Consider the following 21961-nt stretch of genomic DNA (forward strand, 5'->3'; position numbering starts at 1 on the left):
AGCCACGTCGCACGTTCTCTTAACGTGCTGCTCATCGCTCTCCGTGATACGATTTGGATGTTTTGCAGCGTCTAAACGCAACCGAAAGTCGAGACACTTAATGCAACAAGCGGGACACAATTCGCCCCCAAATTATAAAAAAAGGAAAGATAAAAAAACTACGTTAACGATGAACGAAAATGCAAATTGTGCCTTGTCTTGTACCAACAAGAGAGCGTGCATATGCACAGACCTTTAGCGGTGAGAAGCAAACCCATAGCTTTTTTAATTCTTCATGTCTGCTACAGACATATGTATGATGGTCACAGTGTCCCAGTACTCAAAATTGAGCACTGGCCAGTACCAATCTCTCTTGGCAGTTTTGAGCTAGTGGTGAAGATTTCGCATTTGCTCCTCGGCAACGAGTTGCTCCACAGGGCAATCAATGTTGACTTAACGTTGAGTAGTATTCAACTGACCGATCGACTTCAGGTGGGGGAGCGGGGGGTGCGGAATGAAGGATCGAAGTCAACCCTTGGTAGCTGACTTCGTGTAGACTGCAGTCTTGCTTTTGAAGAGCTTTTGGAGCATCCTACGTCTCCGTAAGGCATCTAGAACATTTTTAGAGCCTTCTGCACCATTAATGTTCGGCACCTGTGCTGTCTTTTATAGACATTATTTGAAGCGTGAGTGGTGAAAACAAAACGAGTGTTTAATGGTTAATTATCGATGTGTTTAATACATCGTGCCACTCCCTTGGCTGAATTTTACATCAGCAGGCATCTGCAATATTTTTTAAATATTCAAAGAGAGGGCGTATTCCATGCTAAAAATGTTGGGAAAAGCCTGAGCCAAAACAATGCGACACTTTCTTTTCTTGTCCCCCTCCCAATCACTGAGCATTTGTGCCAAAAATTGTTTTGCCTTTCCTCGAGAGGCACTTGGCTGCCTGGTGTTTTGGAGCCAGAAGGGGAGACATTTAGTCTAATGATCGCTCTTATTCTGTTTGCACAGTGATCTCTGGCACCCTCCGCCGCCATGCATCTCTGCATATTCTCCTATGCCATGGATGATATCGACGTTAAGTAAAAAAATGAACCAGGCCCGCACATGCACGCACTGAAATGTGCAAGTGTGTGCTAAATGTTATTGCTCAGTTTATGCAGTTGATGCAATTGCATTTTTCCCTACCTCGGCGCTACCTTCTGGGTTGAAATTGTTCTTTCGTGTTGTAATTCACACTCTCCCTGTAAGCAAAAATCCAAGCTGGACAGCACTGTGGCAAAGACAAAAGTGCAGCCCCTACAATTGCTTGCTCACGCCACTTGGCAGAAGGGCTTCCACCAGAGGGAGCTCTCAGAGATCCCCTGTGGCAGAGCGATGCCGCTCACAACTGGAAGGCTTGCAAGTTAATATTTCGCTGATTAAGGATCAGCTCTGTCCATCATCAACCCTTTGATGTATTTAATAAAAAAAATATGTGCCCGCTTGCTTTTGGTCATCGTATTAAAAGACTGCAGCCCCCGACCATTACATTGCAGAATTTTGATCACTGGTGCAGGGCTACGAATGGACGTGGGTGCCTCCCAATGCTCATTTCCACATTGAGATACTGGGGGATCCTCTGACCATACAAGTATTCCTGTTGACATCAAGTCCCGTGACATTCCAGGAAGCCAGCGGCCACACACGTTATAGCTTCTCCGGTGTGTATTTGTTTTTGGGTTCTTCTGAACTGAACTCGCGGAAAATTACGCGGCCGTAGCATCGCTCACATTGACGTTACGTCACGCGCAACTGGATCGGTGATCGTACACGGAATCCAACAACGGCAGGCAAGATATTGTCTGAATCTGGGGTGAGGTAGCACCGGTTGTTTCGGAGAAGTGATCCTTTCCTTCCCTGTACGATGGACATTGCCACGGGCCTTTTAAAAGCAAAACCGCCCAGGGCTATCCATCCACGTGTCCACCGAGATAGATTGCCCTGAGGGTTCCGTGTTTTTGAGTGTGATATGTACAGAAAAGAGAGCTGTTTTTACAACCGAGTGGAACTGTTTAGTCTGGCTAACGTCGGAATACAGGAAAAAGGTCAGTGCAGTGCGAAGTCAAGTCTACCGTCGTTGTGTATTTTGCGAACTCAACAGGAAAGAGTGAGTGAAAAGAATGAAGAAAATAAAATAAGGAAGGGACAAAGCTGTTGATATTTCTGGCTTGACCTGAGCAATATTTCTCCACATGACTGGGAAAGGGAAGGTGTGTCTGCTGATAAAGTGGAGTGCAGGCTGCTCAGATAATTCATCAGCAAAACATGAGTCAAAAGAAAAACATTCTACTGCATAGACTCACATCACATATTTTTCCCTTTGCGTTTACTCAGCGCAACCTTTTTAAACAATTGCAGTGAACAACAGTAATCTCAGTAGGCCTGTAAGATACATTGAGTAAGCCTGTGTGTGAAATACACTTTAAATATATGTAGATAATGACTGAAAAATCATTAAAATCTGCCACCTTAAGAAATTACAAGGGAAAATAAATATAAATTCGTCATATAGAAACGTATTAATGTTTAAATGCTCAAACAAGAATTTGACACGTTTATCTTTGGCAAGCCCAAAGCCAGTCGCTATGGTAGAGACCAGTGTATTCATTTAAAAAAGAATCCTGCTTAATGGTACACATCACCAAATAACTATGGTACTCAATGATATTTATTACCAAATAACCATATGACCATAGCAATGTATACTTGCTCCATTGCAATAGCGATGATGTAAATGTTACATTGAACCTGTGATAAATGATCAATAGTTGCACTGCCAATGGCAGTCATCATTGTCACCTTCAGACATGATTAATCCACTGCTGGATGAAGGCCTCCCCAATCTGCCGCAGCCGCCTCTTGCGGCTCTGTGCTGTAGCAGCCATCCAGCACCTGGGCATGAACTGATATTATCCCCCCATCGCCTCAGTGGATATGATCTAGGGATGTTTTGCATTCCTTGGCTGCCACTCCGATATTATTCTTGACCATCTCCCGTCATCCCTTCTAAGTGACGTGTCCTGTCAAAGCACGCTCACTTTTCTTTATAAGTTGGATTATATAATTAACCTGCATATGCTCTCTAATCCGCGTATTCCTCTTTCTGTTTCTCAATGTAATTCGAAGTGTGCATCTCTTGTTGATTTATTGCACACTTAAAAAATGTTGTACTATATTTTTCATGGTGTTTCTGAACCATATGTGATAGCCGGCACTAATGCGCACCAATTGAAAACTTTCCTCTGTAGCCCACAGTGGTACGTTACTTCTCGTTATCAACATTCCAAGAGCACTTCTTCCTTACCTTCTCTCAGTAGGAGGATCAATGTCATATATACACAAAATATATATAGTTGTCACACAAAAAAGAATCGTGCAGAGCTCTTAGAGCTGCTGCATGCGTGTTGCAAGCAGGTCACTGCCAGGGCAGCGTTGTTTGTTAAACGACAGCGGCAGTGGTATGTGGAATTGTACGTGCGGCCTACAAGGACGTACTTTCAGGAGCAATGAGTCGTGACGTGTCCTGGTATTCCTGAGCACGTTAGGCAGCACAAACTGTTAAATTATCACTCCATATAGGACAAGCCTTTAGTTGCAATGCAACGTGTGAGAAAGAGCGAGAGAGAGAGTGGAAGAAAAACAATATTGTTGTATAACTCTCTTCACGGTGATTTCTCGGCAGCGGTAAATGTGAATACATTAATAATCCGACTATGAACACCGAACCAGTGAACTCAAACATGTACACCAAGCTCTCAAGGCGAATGGATATTCTGACTACACAATCCGCAAAGCCATCACCCTAACCGTGAGGAAGGAGCCATCTGAGGATTCAATCAAAACCAATACCTTGCCATACATAGCAGGGGTAACCAAAAAGCTTTCCAAAATAATGAACAAACACAAGATCCAGGTCCGATTTAACATAGTACATAAAATTCGTGATCTGATCCCATCTGTGATGGACAAGATTCCTGACATGCAATATCCCGGCATCTACAAACTAAGCTGTATCTGCGGCAGCAGTTACATTGGGGAAACTAAACAACATGTCTCGGACCGTGTTCGTGAGCATAAGGCAGATTTGAAACACGGTAGGACCAATACCTCTGCCATGGCTGATCATTATTTTAATGCGGCTGGCTCACACGAAATGTATTTCTCTAAGACGATGGTACTTTGCAAGCCTACTGGCTATCAACAAAGATTTGTTCATGAAGCCATCCATATATACAGATACAGACACAATGTCAACCGAGAGGATGGTTATAAACTCAACAATCATTGGAGAGATGTCATCAACCACTTTGGGTCATGACTTGATTTGTGTTTTCTTGTCAACCTCCACCATCAGCAGTGTGGGTGTGTGGAGTGAGGTGCAATGATTGTCTGGCGGCCCTTTGGTGTAGTTGCTTGTTTTCTACCTACATTAACATTCGCTGCCCCGCCCATGCTGCTGACACACTTGGGCTATGCCCATTTCTAAACCTTTATAAACAGTTTACCTTTAGAGGCTTACCCCCCTTTTCCTGATGACGACCGCTTGTGTTGCGATCGAAACGTCGTGGTTTTTGTTTTTTATTTTATTTTTATTACTGAAAGAACCAATAATAAGTCTACATTATAGACTGCCAGTATGCTCACTTAGGTTAAGAACCAGGCTACAGTCTACATTATAGACTGCCAGTACGCTCACCAAATTTAATAACCATTGTTACAGTCTACATTACAGACTGCCAATATGCACACCGCTTAAAAAACAAGCTACAGTCTACATTATAGACTGCCAGTACACTTATGGAGGTTAAGAACCAGGCTACAGTCAACATTATAGACTGCCAGTACACTCACTCCGATTAAGAACCAGGCTACAGTCTACATTATAGATTGCCAGTACACTCACTCCGATTAAGAATCAGGCTACAGTCTACATTAGTGTTTTTGTTTCTTATTTTTTTTCACTTTATTTTGTATTATTATATCTACGTGACTTCACCGAAAAAAACAAAGAATAGAAATGTACCTGCATGAAACCTAATCGTGTGTTGCCTTTTGTTTGTTTTATTTTCAGATATCAACGATTGCAGTTCTCACCCCTGGTACGTGATTTGTTTAGTGCGTCAATTTGTCATGCAATCCGGGGTTAAACGTTTTAAAAACAAAGAAAATGAGCGCCTAAACGACGCTCCGCTGTTTATTGTTTGTGACATATACAGTGAGGGAAAATAGTATTTGATCCCCTGCTGATTTTATACGTTTGCCCACTGACAAAGAAATGATCAGTCTATAATTTTAATGGTAGGTTTATTTGAACAGTGAGAGGCAGAATAACAGCAAGAAAATCCAGAAAAACGCATGTAAAAAATGTTATAAATTGATTTGCATTTTAATGAGGGAAATAAGTATTTGACCCCCTCTCAATCAGAAAGATTTCTGGTTCCCAGGTGTCTTTTATACAGGTAACGAGCTGAGATTAAGAGCACACTCTTAAAGGGAGTGCTCCTAATCTCAGCTTGTTACCTGAATAAAAGACACCTGTCCACAGAAGCAATCAATCAATCATTCAGATTCCAAACTTTCCACCATGGCCAAGACCAAAGAGCTCTCCAAGGATGTCAGGGACAAGATTGTAGACCTACACAAGGCTGTAATGGGCTACAAGACCATTGCCAAGCAGCTTGGTGAGAAGGTGACAACAGTTGGTGCGATTATTCGCAAATGGAAGAAACACAAAAGAACTGTCAATATCCCTCGGCCTAGGGCTCCATGCAAGATCTCACCTCGTGGAGTTGCAATGATCATGAGAATGGTGAGGAATCAGCCCAGAACTACACGGGAGGATCTTGACAATGATCTCAAGGCAGCTGGGACCATAGTCACCAAGAAAACAATTGGTAACACACTACACAGTGAAGGACTGAAATCCTGCAGCGCCCACAAGGTCCCCCTGCTCAAGAAAGCACACATACATGCCCGTCTGAAGTTTGCCAATGAACATCTGAATGATTCAGAGGACAACTGGGTGAAAGTGTTGTGGTCAGATGAGACCAAAATGGAGCTCTTTGGCATCAACTCAACTCGCCGTGTTTGGAGGAGGAGAAATGCTGCCTATGACCCCAAGAACACCATCCCCACCGTCAAACATGGAGGTGGAAACATTATGCTTTGGGGGTGTTTTTCTGCTGAGGGGACAGGACAACTTCACCACATCAAAGGGACGATGGACGGAGCCATGTACCGTCAAATCTTGGGTGAGAACCTCCTTCCCTCAGCCAGGGCATTGGAAATGGGTCGTGGATGGGTATTCCAGCATGACAATTACCCAAAACACACGGCCAAGGCAACAAAGGAGTGGCTCAAGAAGAAGCACATTAAGGTCCTGGAGTGGCCTAGCCAGTCTCCAGACCTTAATCCCATAGAAAATCTGTGGAGGGAGCTGAAGGTTCGAGTTGCCAAACGTCAGCCTCGAAACCTTAATGACTTGGAGAAGATCTGCAAAGAGGAGTGGGACAAAATCCCTCCTGAGATGTGTGCAAACCTGGTGGCCAACTACAAGAAACGTCTGACCTCTGTGATTGCCAACAAGGGTTTTGCCACCAAGTACTAAGTCATGTTTGCAGAGGGGTCAAATACTTATTTCCCTCATTAAAATGCAAATCAATTTATAACATTTTTGACATGCGTTTTTCTGGATTTTTGTTGTTGTTATTCTGTCTCTCACTGTTCAAATATACCTACCATTAAAATTATAGACTGATCATTTCTTTGTCAGTGGGCAAACGTACAAAATCAGCAGGGGATCAAATACTTTTTTCCCTCACTGTAAGAGGAATGTGTGGTGGGATTGCTTCCACAATTCATACATTCTAAAACATAATTATCTGTTTAAAACTAATACGATACTTTGTTTCGTATGTATTTTTAAAAGTACGACTGCATTGTGGAACATAACAGCGTACTCTATGTGTAAATAAGCAACCGTTTTTGAAAGCGATTTCTTAGTTCTTAGTTCCATTTATTTGGTATAGCCCTATGAGCCATTCGGCTCTTGAATTGGGTGCAACAGCAACAAACAAAAACATGAACAAGAAAACATCTTAAAGTGATTATGTGACTGTGCAAACAGAAAATCCAGGAAAAAACATCAAAATATTTAAAATCTACTCAGACAAAGGGTTCTTTGACGAGAGGCAACTGAAGTAAAGTTTAATTCCTAGCCGAATACACCATGGGCAATTAACGTCTGAACTTGGCCTGATCCTCCCCGAGGTCACCTCAACCAAAAATGTATACCTGGTAATGAAGAAATGTGTCAACGTCAGTAATGAGGAGACAGAGCGAGCAGAGTGTGGTGCTGGCCACACCACACCCCCGTGTGCACCATGCCAGCCTTAAGAGGTGCTCGCTAACAACACTTACCCTCATAGTTTCGTCAAGCTTAAAGGGGGATGGATCTTTGTTTGTTTTGTTCGTACGGACCGCATGTATACTTTAGGGCATCTTGTGTTATTTTTTTTTAGTGCGTCTTGTATACGTTAACACAACTTGTGCGCTTGTTGTTTTTATCAGCTACAATGGCGGGACGTGCGTCGATGGGACAAACTGGTACCGCTGTGAGTGCGCAGCTGGATTCGCTGGACCTGACTGCAGAATAAGTGAGTTGCACTGCTTGAACGCAAACCCCCCTGTCAATACGGTACACTTCCTCTTTTCTTTATTTAAGAGCCTGCTTGGGCAGGGCCCATTGATCGTGGGGATGGTGACCGATAGCCAAGAAACCTTCGAAACTGGCCAGTGGTCGAGAGGCCATCCATTCGTGAGAGACAGCGACAAGCTTTTGGAGGCCTTAATCCAGCAGTGGATAGATAATTTCTGACAGAAAGGCAGCCAAGGGAAGAAGCCATCTGAGAGCATGGCCATCACGGAGATGGAGCAATAACATCAGCTCATCTTCAGGATCGAGACAGAATGTGGCATCGCTGGACCGTGAATTTGTAGCTACGTCGTGGGAAGACCTTCACCCAGCAGTGGACTGATAAAAAGGCTATAGATGGTTATATTTTGTTATTCTGTTTGTGATGTGATGAAAGTCAGAATGGATGGCAATTGTGCTTGATCGTGTGAACACGATACCTGGCAATGTGTTGATCAACACTGCCGCCTTGCAAAAAAGTATCGGCGGCGCATCCGTGTAACATGCACAACAATTGTCTCAAGTGCGTTACTTTGGGCTGTGCTCTGGTTATAAATACGCATGCAATTATGCCCGATCATGAATACGACATTGGCCACAGTGCATTGATCAACACGGTCAGTCACGCTGTTGGCACTCCTGGCGAGCGAGGGAGCCAGGTGCCCGCGATTGTGTTGCACCCTGGGAGCGTTCAAGACGAGAGACGTCGCGTCAATCATTAATCCTGAAGAAGTAAACCTGAGCAAAGAATGAGATTAATTATTGCAGCGTTTAAAAGTCAAAATACTGCAAACTGCAGGGTTTTTTCACTTTTTTACCACTGTACATTTTCAATTCTTAACGTGGTTTTCATCAAAAATATTTTCTTTGGGTTCTTTATCCTCTTCAGAATGGTTTAAATTCCAATAACTTTACCAAGAACCCAGGTAGTATTTTGTCCAAGACGTTGACCTCCCCTATCCCCAGCCAATGCTTCTGCTGATGGTTATTTAAACTGCCAGTGTTGTGACCACTGGCGGGAGGTGATGGCTGAGTAGCGCATTTCCAGTCGGTACGCAGAGCCTGATGCAACCAGTTTCTAAGTACTCCAGTGGCAGACTGGTATATCAGGTTTCTTGCAACTGGCTCGCGACTCTTTTTGGTGGTGGACGTTAAATAAAACAAGAACTGTACGTGCAAGTATAACACCTGCATGACTCTTGTGTCTGCTGCAGTAGAGTACAAGATTTTAATCATCTCAATACATTTTTAAACGGATGACATCCATTGCACTGCGGTGTACAGATGTTTCAACAGACACGGCGTGAGCTGGGGATGATGGCGGTGGTCGAGACTCATGATGTATTACTAGCCAAGGGAGGGAACACACCTGAAAAGGCATCCATCGTGCAGGAGCTTGATGGATTGAGACTGTGGGAAATTGCGATACTTTGAGGAGGCCTTCACCCAGCCGTGGATAGATCATGGCTCATGATGATGACGATGACAATTTCCTAATGCATACGCCTGTGCCGTTGTTTTCCACAGACATCAATGAGTGCCAGTCCATGCCGTGTGCAAAGGACGCCACGTGCATCGATGAGATTAACGGCTACCGGTGCATGTGTCCCCTCGGCCGTGCGGGACGACACTGCCATGACGGTGAGGAGGACCTCGCTTGGATTCACAACCATGGTCTTCGTTTTCTAGCCAGGAAAGCCTCCCTGATTTTCAGAAAGCAACATCAACGACAGTGCAACTTGCTTGCCGTTTGATACATCCGCCATGGTGGCATTACAAGAGAGCGCATTGCCAGAAGTGAATTTAATGTATTTTTCTTCTCGTTAACAAAACTTGGAAACTCCTGGCTGTCCTCATGACTAGGGTTGCCACCTACTGTGGTACAAAATAACCCAGGTATACAACACAGGACATATCATGGGAACACGAGTATGTCACAATGCTGGAAGAGGAGAGAACTGTATTTAAATGCATCGTCTTAGGTGGTGCGTTATTTACCAGGATAGCTGCCTCAAATAATGAGGACGTCCTGAGAAAACCGGAACAGGGTGGCGACCCCACTCGTGACCACCATTATGCAGATTTCAGTAATTACACCAATCATCAGGTGCATGCGGTGTGCAGTTATTTAATCAGCATACACATATGTTGGTAATCACAAAAAGACTGACCGTGGTGGGCTCACGCGGACTGCTGTAACAAAAAATGGCCTAGGCGCATAGGTCTGCGAATAAGAGACATTCTATTTTGTTGGTTTAGGATCATCTCCCTGTGCACCGAGAGCCTGGGGTGGTGACATGGCCCAGCGGCAGGACGTTTTCCGCTTGTTGCAGCGATTCGCGGTTGTAATCCAGCAGGGTCACCCTGGTTATTACTACGGTGTGTCCTAACGGCAGAATACATGCCGTATGATTCGAAGTGGATGGTTAAAGATCCCGGTGACATCAATCACAAAGTAGGCCATTGCCTACCGCCCTCATCCAAATTTGGCAAATTTGAAAAATTCCACCGCAAATTACGCAGTTGCGATTGCACATAACAAGATCTCACGCCTACTGTGACACTGCTGCACATTATGTCCGTGAAAATAGCACCTTTGTGATAGCCTTTGCATGATAAGAATAGCTTGAATACCAAAAGAACAAAACTATTCTTGTTATTATTAATCTAGATTTGAAGTTTTCGTGACTGCAGGGACCCATATTCTTTGGTTCTTTCGGTAAAGTCACGTAGGTATGAAATAAAATAAATTAAAAATTATTATTAAGTGTGTTAATCGCTGTGTCGCCCTGCGTGTGTTGCCATTACAGTTGTACAGCCAACGCAACCATGTGTGGCCAGCGGCAGGAATCACTCCCATGGGTCCAGCTGGAAGGAGGAATGCAACATGTGCCACTGCTCCAATGGGAACATCAATTGCACAAAGGTGCGTATTAGTCCAGGCCTTCTTCTCTGAGAGCACTCACGTCACCTCTGTATTGCAGTGTCTCTGGTTAGTTGATGGGCCAGAGGAGAAACCGGTACCACCTAAAGTAAATCTAGATTGAAAACAAATTTCTTTAGAACTGCATTTTGTGTTCAGTTTGTTGTCCTTCCCCGCAACTCCAATTAGCATGGTTGGCTATGTACGTTGCGAAAGAAGTTCAACATATATAAAGTATATAAATCTAGAATATATAAAGTGGCAGAGTTATAATCATCCTGATGTATTTGATAACTACACTCATTTCAAATGGTCATCGCATTATTCACTGTCAGTGGCCATGCAGAAAAATGGGAAATACTAAAGTGGTACTGACAAATATTATTGTTTTTTTCGGTAAAGTCACGTAGAAAAAAAATATTTAAAAAAAATGAAAATAACAAAAGCAAAAAACCACAATAAAAAATATAGTCAAATAAAACAAAAAACCCACAACGTTTCGATCGCAACACAAGCAGTCTTCATCAGGCGGAGAGATAAGTGAAATATCTGGTCTGCGCTCATAGACTAAGTGTGGATCACCTGGGCATCGTCCCTTCCGGCAGTGTATATACATTTTTCATCCTTTACAAAAACGTGTGTTTATTTATCAAAGTGACTATGTCGGTTATTGTCATGGTGATGATAGCCAACGTTAATAATTGTGCATGTAATCACTTATTTCATTTCGTATACACTGGCATATGTCTAGCGCAGTGGTCGGCAACCTGCGGCTCCGGAGCCGCATGCGGCTCTTTTAGGGCTACTTCGTCACGTTTATTTATCAAGGTCCACCGTCTCGTATTCACGTGCATTGTGGCTCTTGAAATATTGAGTATTTTTTTACTGAATTTGCAAAAAATGCCTCCTCTGACCTCGTCGGTTGGGAACCCTGGAAACTTCACATTCACACTTGGAACAATTGGCAGCCAGGCTCACCAGCCGGCTTCGTGGTTCCACTTTGAGCGACGACGGGAGCTTCATGGCACCCGCACTAATGCGCTGATGATGTCCGTCCATTGGGTAATAATTACATTGATGCTCCCTGCGCGGTAACCTGCAGGTGTGGTGCGGAAACAAGCTCTGCCTGCTGAGCCCTGCTGCGGCGTCCGCGGAGAGGGACGGGTGCCCCGCAGGGCTGTCGTGCCACGCGATGCGTCACGAGTCCTGCCTCGCGGGATCCTGCTTCCGCCAAGGGGAATGCCTGCCCCAGACTTCCCCTCCGGCCTCCCTGTGCCAGCAGCAAGAGGATGGAGCAAGCGGGGGCTGTGCTCACTTGAGACTCACCTTCGACAGGAGCCTCTTGGCCCCTGTGAGTATTCTGTCAGATAATTGCAGGCTTTTATTATTCATATTGCATAATCTTGGCCATTGAGAGCAAATATGGCTCTTGTAGCTGACCAGCCTAAACATTTGCCTTTTATCCTCTCCATGCTGCTTGTTGCTGCTCTGATGTGTTTTTCGCTTTTACCACGTGGAGGGAAATATCAGGCATCACGCCAAACAATTTGCAGCACAACTCAAAAACACATCAGAGAGCTGTCCAGCACAACGAGGACAGCCTACGCCATGTTAGTCGTGCTCTGTGTGTTCCCTATGCTCTGTGTTTATAAATATATATGCGTATGTTCTACTGTATGCTGTGCTGTCACGTAAAGCTGGTTTGGCAGCCCTGGAAAAGTGCCCAATTTCCATGCAGCAGAAGGCCATAAGTTCAAACCTCGGAAGAGGGTCGACTCAGTCTATCATAACTCCAGGCTTGATAAATCGAGTACCACCTTTGGGTAGACAGTAGTTGTTGCCTTATGAAGAGAATGCAAAAATCAATAGAGCTATTCAATCAATAGAGCTATTCAACCATGAACCTCTACAACAAGCGGCAAGCACGCGACCGCTGGGCCGCGTCACCGCCCCCATGTGGATATGTAGGAACTCTGCACCGATTGGGCTGCGAGGTGGTGAGTCCACTGCAGAACAAGGAAAATTGGGTCGTGTACATATTTGGGAAAAATTAGAAGAGCTATGGAAACGCCATAGCCTTTCGAGAGAAGAGCCAGAGGAGACAGCATGCACACAGCCGATCCCATGCATAAAATGGGACTTGGATTAAAAAGGAAGTATCACAAATCTTGTCCATTGTCTGCTTCCAGAGCACCACGGTGGAACACATTTGCAGAGAACTGCGCTACTTGGAAGCCATCCACAACCTGTCCAGCAGCTTCCCCATCTACATCTTGTGTGAGATGATCGACAAGGAGCCGGACAAGATCAGAGTTGCCATCGTAAGTCAAATCCACGTTGTAGAACCGCGATACAATACCGGGCATGACCCCATCCACCGCTGGCAGACAGCCTCCCCCAAATAAAGCTTGATTTGCTAAAGTGTAAGCTATGTAGGAAGGATAGACTATTGCACAATTGTATTAATGGTTAATAGGGTTGGCTATATTAAGTATTTAGTAAACTCTGTCTGTATTATCTACCCTTGATAATTGAAGATCCATAACGCTTATTTTATATATATATATACATTATAATTACAGAAGCAAATTCATTTGTTTTCATTGTAAAAGTTAGCTAATGGAGAAAATTACAATATAGTAATAAAGGAGCAGTTGGGCTTGAGCAGGACACATTTCTAGAAGGGACCATGGCTGAAGGTATACAATACCTGCTAAAATAAAAATAGCTTTTTTAGTCTATGTTGATGGAACTGCAGCCAAGGAATGGAACACACCAGAGAGGACGTGCGATGAGGAGATGGAGCGATTAACTTAGCTCATGTGCAGGTTTATAGGCGGATTGTTCCATCGTTGGTCATTGGAGATGGAAGTAGCTTGCCAAGGCCTTGATCCAGCAGTGGATTGACCACGGCTAACAATGATATAGATGTATACTCTTTGGTTCTTTCGGTAAAGTCACGTAGGTTGAAAAAGAAAAAAATATAAAAAATTATATAAGATAAAAATAAAAGTGATATATTAGTTTTTATTTTATTTTATTTTTCTACCTACGTGACTTTACCGAAAGAACCGAAGAGTATCGATTCCTGCAGTCACGAAAGCTTCAAATCAAGATTGATATAGATGTATTTTATATTCCGATGGAATGTTTACATTAACAATTAATAGTAGCATTATGAAAGAATATTTGGCAGCCGTTGGAAAAAAATAGCTAATTTACTTTCATGAAGGCAATTGCTTAATGTCTACTGACCATACATGTACTTTTCATTCCGTAAAACCCTGAAATATTTAAAATAATGTCTTAATGTCTTAAATTGTTATCGCCAAGTCTCTAAAACTTTACATTTTTAAGGCATTTCAAAACGAGCCTCACCTTCTGGGTCTGCACCACTTGATGATGCCAAGCCAACAGTGGTGTTTTTTTATGGATAGACTGGCCCCCGCCATAGGAATTTGGAATTTACAGCACTCGCTCAGGACCACCACCCGAGTTGAGCACTGCCAATATTTTGAGTCCAAATTGAAAACCAAAATAAAACTGCTCTAAGTTTTGTTTTAAATCAATGAACCGTTTGTGTTACGTGAAACAATTAATGAGCCTTCCATTCGCATTAAAGGGGAACTATTTTAGTCCATAGCCCAATAGGCCTTCCAAACTTGTGGCATTTTCACAAGAAAAATATTGCATTACTTTCTACATTATGAGTCCGGCTCGTTAAAAAAAAAGCTGTCGTGTTGCCAGATGTTATTTGCAAGAGAACTCCACGCTAGCCATGGGATCTTGTTCATCACAACAAGCAGCAATGTAATAAAAAAAGGATTGCACGCTGTGGTGAAGCATGATGGGGGGGGGGGTTAATGAAATAACTAGAGACTAATTTTTCTGTCCGCATAAAAATGTAACATTTGAATTAGGCCATCTGTACGTGGGTCATTACAAGTGTAATGTTACACAACTTTCCAAATGGATTTTCTTCACGTTCTGGGGAGTTTTTACAGAACTGAACCAAATAATCTCTCAGCCATGTGGAGTGAAACGTCGGGCATCATTCTGAACAAGACGTAGTGCAGCCCATGAAACCCATTGGAGAGCTTTATAAAATAACCGTGAAAAAAACCTACACAGCTGTAGGTGATATAGATTTTAAAAATTCAAACATCTTCTCCGTGCGATCGTTGTTTTTTTCTAGTCTTCCGACCGACAGTCGGGGCCACAGGGAGCACAGCTGGTGCAAGAGGTGGCGGCGCGGATTGCAGACGCCATCAAGCAGCGCAGATCCGGAAGCAGCCGCCACTTGGCAGCTGTCACCAATGCGGACTTCACGCATTCCACTGCAGGTTCGTCAATCCCCTCTCTTCAGTTTGCCCATCTTCCCCTTATCCTCACGAACTGGGCGCTGGACTCATGAGGACTCTGATAAACTCCCCAGGAGGTGTCATAACTAAACTTTTTTTTATTTAGTAGCTAATGCCCACTGAGCTATATAGCTCTTTTTCAGAAGCGACCTGGCCACAAATGATTGCGCAACGAAGTGGCTTATCACGTGGAAATTTATATCAACCAAATACTCGAAACGCATGTTTCTAAATGTGGAGGGAAAATACCGGAGGACCTGGAGAAAAATCCACACCACCACCGAGGGAGAGACGAGTAAACTCCAAGTATACAAGCGTCACTCAAAATAAACACTGGTGAATCCGAGGCCACTGGATGCCTCAAGGAAATATTTCTGTGTTTTAGTATTTTGGACCAAAACTTGTTTGTGGTGTCCCTATGCAATCACTACATATATGCATTAGAATCCCAAAACTTAATTCCCTCACTCACGACCTGTCCACCTTTCCTTATTGGGCAACTATCTTCCATTCGAACACATGACGTTCTTACGCATATTTTACCCACCTGATGATTGCTGAATGCGTCCCAATAGGGCAGAGCTGTCCCAATAGGGCAGAGCGTGCTAATTCAAATTAAGATACAGATCTTGTTTGTGTGTGTGCATGTTTGTCCCGCGTCGTGGAGAGACGGCTCTAAATTTGAATCGGCACTCTCCCTCGTTTCCTCGTTCGCTTTTGTGCAGCACCATCCCTCGGGTGTGTGCAGCATGTATGTATGTTGAACTTCTTTTGCAACATGCAATGACTTAATGTGAAGGAGAAGATTATTCAGTGTAAAAAGATGGACCAGAATTTGGGACACTCCATCATGCCCTGCACAGCGGAAGGGTGCAGTAGCGCCTTTAAATATATAAATTACAACTCTCCACTTATTACAGGTTACGTTATCTGATGTCACCAAAAAGCACTTCATGATTTTCAAGCTGCATTGCAATAGCATGTTTCTTTGACCATGGGCACAGTCTGGACCGTTTTTATGCACTCGTGCAAAATAATAGTAAAAAATAAATTGGCCACAGATTTCAACACAAGACCCTCCTGGAAAAAAGGTCTCATGACTCATTGAACCATCGCTGTATGATATATAAAGGTGTGATATTAATTACACACGTTAGTCATCGCCGCCTATACTTGACTAACAAAATATTTGGATCCGAGTCGTGATGCATTGTAATCCGGTTATTAAGCTTGTGTCACGTTTCATGTCGATAGCACATGAGTGATAACATTGTGAAATTTACTAGTAAGTGTACATGACAATGATGACCACAATGATGATGATGATGAAATGCCTGTTCTCTTGTTAGCCGGCAGCAATAAGAGTTGTGTTCCTCTTGTAAACAAAGATTGCAGTTTTACTCATCAGAGCGGGCGTGCCGTGTTTCTCAACTCGCTGCGTAATGTTCACCTCGATATTAATATGCTATCAGGCATTTACACGGCGCTGTTACTGTTGATGAAACTAGCGATAAAAATATTTGTCAACGGAGAGATTTTTATACTTAATAGTCAACAATGAATGTCAGTGGACGAAAGTCATCGAGCGTGACCGTAACTCTGACTGCTGCGTACCAAACGCCAAATTGTGACCGACTATGAAGAGATGAAAATCCACTGGTCTGAATTAAGATGTCAACTAAGATCGGTCATCATGTCGTTAGAGACAGCAGTGCTCTTGAGGAAGACCAAAATTTGCCATTGGCTATAAATGTATATTGGCTCACCCGATAACAATTATAATTGGCTGACCTGATTATATTTGGGGCAATTTGGTGCCACTTGCACTGACATTTAATAAACAAGAGTGTATAATCTTAGCTCTTTCGGTAAAGTCACGTTACTTTACCGAAAGAGCTAAGAATATGAATTACTGCAGTCACGAAAGCTTTAAATAAATAAAAACAAGAGTGTATTACTCAAATGTCTGACTGATTGAGTCGACTAAGAAAATAACCAGATAAAATCCACAGACTTGACTCAAGTTTCACAGCTAGTCGGCATCGCAAATGCTTACCAAACAAACAATGGCTCTCCCGCCCGCCCCTCTGCCAGCAGATAATATGGTGTTAATCGTGAGCAGCGCGCTGGGCTTCCTGCTGCTGCTGGCCACGCTGCTCCTCTGCCTGTGCTGCATGCGGAGAAGACGAAACCGCCGGTCACCTCACCTCGATAAGGTGGACGACAAGGACAAGGTCACGGAGCCGCTCAACAAGGTCATTATCCACAACCCAATCAGTGGCGGTGGTGGCGGCGGCGGCAGTCAGAACAACAAGCAGCTCGAGCAAAATTTGTGCCGTGTGGGCAAAATGCGGACACACAACATCGAGCTGGAGGAAATCGACAAGCTGGGATTTAGCAGCAATAAAGCGACGCTGGGCTATGGCGCCGGATCGTTGGCCACACCCGAGGAGCAACCGCTGAGGTCCAAGTTGAATGTGAACAGACCTGCGTACACATGGACGACACAGGTGGAAGTATAGTCCTATACTGCACTGGCGAAACAGACTTTGGTGTCGTGAGCAGCAGCAGCAACAGCAGCAGCAGTTACACGGACATTGATAACTGGACAAAAATGCGTGCTGTGCCTTTTTTTTTACGGAATTACGGACAGTCAAGGGCTGTCGCTTCTGCTCTTTATTCACTTTTTATGTGAACTTTGCAGGTTATTCATTGTCAATGTCAACGTAGTTGTTGTACCATGCACGTGCCCCATCGAGCATGTGCCCTGCAACGTCTACAGAAAAACTCAAGCAAGTGAACAACTGTCGTGAGCGTAGTGGAGTGGATTTAGACCGTGGAAGAGAAATAAAAAAAAAATAAGAGGAAAGGTTGTGCTTGATGTTGCGCAGTCGATGTTACCATTTTTGTGCTCCTTGGCAGCTTCTGAGAATGCCTTTTTTGAAAGAAGTACACACACACACACCACGCACGCGTGCTGCTTGCTATGCAATCAAGTGGGAGATAAAAAAAATATTGGAGAGAAAAAATCACAAAAAAATATACAAAATGTTAAAGTGAAAAAAAAGAGGACAGAATGCCCAGAAAACACTGAAGTCTTGCAGAAGACAAGAAGGATGCTTACTCCATGTTTACATGATGGGCAGGATGTATTTTTTCAATCTAGCAAAGCTGAATATATACACCATAGCTAGGCTACTGAACTAAGATATAATACAGAGACTATCCGTCTCACACTGCACTGGTTATTATTATATTGTTACGTTAGGATGTTTGAACTGTTAACCTTGGTAACTTATTTTTTGTGCTTTTTTAAATAAATATATAATGAATAAAATTACACACATGTCTATATATATCTCTCAATGTACGCATATGCATATGGGTTATGAATGATATGACTCGACTTGCGGCATAGGCTTAGAGTGAGTCACAGTCCGTTTGCCAATTGAGGCCCCTTTATCATCATTTTTTTCTGCTCAGCATTTTTCTTCATGGGACATTGACATCGAAGTTACATTTTGTAGGAAGCCTCAAAGCTCCGACTGGGTAGTCAGGAAGTGCCTTTTAGGTGACCTTTTTGCTGTGTCTGTTGTGGGTTGTATGCGTTGATTGACGATAGACTGGAAAACCCTACCTGGAAAAGGTGTGCGCAAAGCGCAGACAGGCGTTGGTGTTGTTGTATCATAACATAATCAAAATCACGATGGCTCGATGTAAATACTCGATGTATATTTTAGATCGCTGTATATTGATAACTAAATGTTAATCTTGAAACCTGCATTCCTTTTATTTATTTATATGTCACATAATTGGATGTATTGGGAAATCTTTACTATATTGTTGTGTATTATTGGAATAATATTTTTTTTTTGGGGGGGGGGAGGTGGAGACAAGGGTTGGGGGGCTTTTAATTGGCTGTTGTGTTTAATGTAGAGCATGGAATGTTATTAATAACTGTAGTCTGAAAACAAGGGTCTTCATGCTGTCTTCTCTGTGCCTTCATGCCCTGTGCCTCGCATGACCTAGCACATCTTCTCGCTTTTCGCTTGCAAAGTAACTATCACTTACGAGACTCGATGGCATTCGGGGAAAAACATCCGCACCGACTCTTCAGCTGACTATTACAGTATAAGAATTGAGTGGCATCGAAAGTCGTCGTATTTTTTATCTTGGAATTAATCAGAGTTTGTCAAGAGTTATTGGGCAGGATTAGGGCAGAATGTATTTTTTGATATCTTGAGAGCAAAGTGATATCAAATTCTCTCATATCATGAATTCGGTCCGTGTAATTGATGCAACAACAACAAAGAGTGTAGATTGTGTCCGCAAGTTATAGCATTAAGAATTTGCAGCATTTGAGCAAACTGTCTTGGTGTTCCGATTCATGATATTAACAAGCTATGTCAAATACACTTAACAAACTAGTATATGGTAAATGCTGTATTAGCCCGCCATCCACACTTTAGACCGCTCTGCTTCTTAGCAAACTACTGCACTTAACTTCCTTTGCATTGTATACAGTAACTTCATGCAATGTAATGCTACTATAAATAAATTAATCGACAAAGGATGGTGAATTTTAAATTATTCTGGCATTTAAAAAAAATATTAATATTAAAGGTGTTTAGTGTTTTTTATATTACCGTATTATTATTGAATCGAAAATGCGTGTGGAAAATGGCGACGTTATGTCATTGTTGATACATCGGCTGGGATTAATTAACCCTTTTTGTAAAATGTTATTTACTATTATTATTACTATCCATAGGGTTTCTGTTCAATAAAATAAGAGGCTATAAACATTGGCCAAAATCACCAATATACAGTTAACAGAGACATCGGCATAGATTCATTCTTGTGCCTCATATATATTGATTCTAGGTCTGGTGATGTGTATTGCTATTGCATCTTGTATTCAAAAGCAAGTCCTGTTGCAGAGATGTAATAATAATTATAATACCAGGTAGAGCCTCACTGAGTCTCAAGACTCACCTTCAGGAGGGTCTTCCATTGGGTAGTTTGACCAGTTCCATTAATTATTGTTTCGCATTTAAGAGGACACCAGGCTATAACCAGAGTAAACCCATGCATACGAGTGAATAGCATTCAAAGCTCCACACAGATTCATTCGACAGACAAACCCAACTCATTGAATCTCCATTCCTGCCCATACCGATATCACTTTGTGTGATATCATGATGGTGACCCATTCAAGAAATAGCCAGGCTTGGTCCTTCCATAAATATAAGGCTGCAAAATGTCCATATTCTTTCAATTTCTGTCACCTGCTATCATCACGAAGGAATGCTCACCATTCTCCACTGAATGCCTGAATTGGATGCAGACGTCAACTCGCAGAAACACTCACCTAGCATTATTCTGGTTCATATCGTTTTCCAATTAACGTGACATGTAGACATGTGTACCAAATATGTTTGTTAATCGCCTTTTTATACGTAATCACTACATGCTTTCATCCACTTATGAGATCCCACGTGCATGACGTTGAGCAGATAGTGGTGTGTTTTGTCCATATTTATTTTTTTCCTGCATGGAATTCAATGGATTGAAAATTAAGGAGAAGAGCAAGACCTGTGATGCATTGTTTTAAAGTGGCTGTATCGTTTGAAGCAGGGCCCCAACAGCATTCGGGAAAACACAGTGCCCAATGATCTCTATGCAAAAAAGCACGGCAAACCGTTCAATTAGCCCACAGAGAAACGTCCAATGTGAGTTCCAAGTTTTGTTTCATTTTAATGGAACTGGTGCAGAAATGCCAATGATCATTGCGATTAACCACTAACAACGATGATGTATCGCTCCCTATCGGCTACACCTGTAAAGTGGTATTTTAAAAGTTCGGAAATCGGATCGATATTTATGGATCTGGAATGTTGCAAAATGTCATGTTTAAATGGGTGCAGGAGATGTGAAATTCTGTTGAGCTTCTCCATGTAACATAGGAGTGGCTACTTGGCATATTTTTTTAGCTTCCAATAATGATTGAGTTTCATCGTGGAAACTATAAATAACAAAATGATTAAGCAGATTTTGCTCCTCATATCTGTCTCCTGACGTATTTTTGTTTTACATGACATCAGCCACATGGCTGATTTGGGAGTGCATAATTAAATTAGTATTGGATTAATACAAGCAAAACTCTGGACCAGTTATGACGTTTCACTGTCTCCTCAGCAGTCAGACTTGCTTCGACCAATGCTGAATAACCTGAACTGCGCATTTTTATAAGACAATGACCGTTTTTGCTAAAAATGGGTCCCGGTTTGATGCAGAATTCTTATAATACACAGCACAAAATAATCATTGAGGTTATTGATCATTTGGCGTTGTGACGTGCTCATAGCATCGTGTGCATCTGGAGGAAAAGCACTGATGTATAAAACTTAGCCAATTTTTTTTAAAGGTGAAAACACGAGGGTTGAACTGCATTAGTGGGACCGTCTGGTTCATCTCATGAACTCCGCGGAAAACGTATTCTCGTAAAGCTGTTGTCAGTCCACGGACTTCTGCTAGATAAGGTAGATGGAGCATAGATTATTCTCGATCACTTGTGTTGTTGACATGCAGAGATTTCCCCCCCCCCACCCCCTCCGCGTGTATATTGAGACTGATGTGTTATTTTTTTATGGTATATCGCATCTTACGTCACTTAGGAATGATTCCAACATTGAGCATCATTAAAGTATTTTGTATCCAACGAACTGAGAATTCTCTTGTTTTGCTTTGAGCTTTTTGTTGACAATTGTCGATTAAGTTTTCTGTGTGTTGGAATAATGATAATACGTATAATTTACAGACATGTGAAGGTCCACTGTTGGATTAAGGACTCCCAATGCTATGCACTAAACTAAAACTTTTTATTTTACCAGGTAAAAAAGAGCTATGTAGCTCACTGAGCTACATAACTCTTCTTTGGACGTGACCTGGCCACAAATG

At 42.7% G+C, this 21961-nt stretch overlaps 1 protein-coding gene across 2 annotated transcripts in view; it reads left to right on the forward strand.

Annotated features, from left to right (window-relative positions):
- LOC116943137 (protein jagged-1b-like) overlaps positions 1–21726 on the forward strand; it is a 126669-nt gene extending 104943 nt beyond the window's left edge. Inside the window, exons 19-26 of one of the 2 annotated variants that reach the window (XM_032955716.1) lie at positions 5096–5123; positions 7594–7679; positions 9245–9358; positions 10528–10643; positions 11743–11991; positions 12830–12961; positions 14836–14983; positions 17096–21726. In XM_032955716.1, the coding sequence (XP_032811607.1) occupies positions 5096–5123; positions 7594–7679; positions 9245–9358; positions 10528–10643; positions 11743–11991; positions 12830–12961; positions 14836–14983; positions 17096–17523 (1301 nt within the window). In that variant the 3' untranslated portion in view covers positions 17524–21726. The remainder of the gene's footprint in view (positions 1–5095; positions 5124–7593; positions 7680–9244; positions 9359–10527; positions 10644–11742; positions 11992–12829; positions 12962–14835; positions 14984–17095) is intronic. The other variant, XM_032955717.1, reaches the window with a different exon arrangement.
- The last annotated feature ends 235 nt before the right edge of the window (positions 21727–21961 follow it).

The sequence above is a fragment of the Petromyzon marinus genome, chromosome 17 (genome assembly GCF_048934315.1).
Source record: "Petromyzon marinus isolate PM22_M1 ecotype Great Lakes invasive population chromosome 17, UKy_Petmar_22M1.pri1.0, whole genome shotgun sequence".
Classification (NCBI taxonomy): domain Eukaryota; kingdom Metazoa; phylum Chordata; class Hyperoartia; order Petromyzontiformes; family Petromyzontidae; genus Petromyzon; species Petromyzon marinus.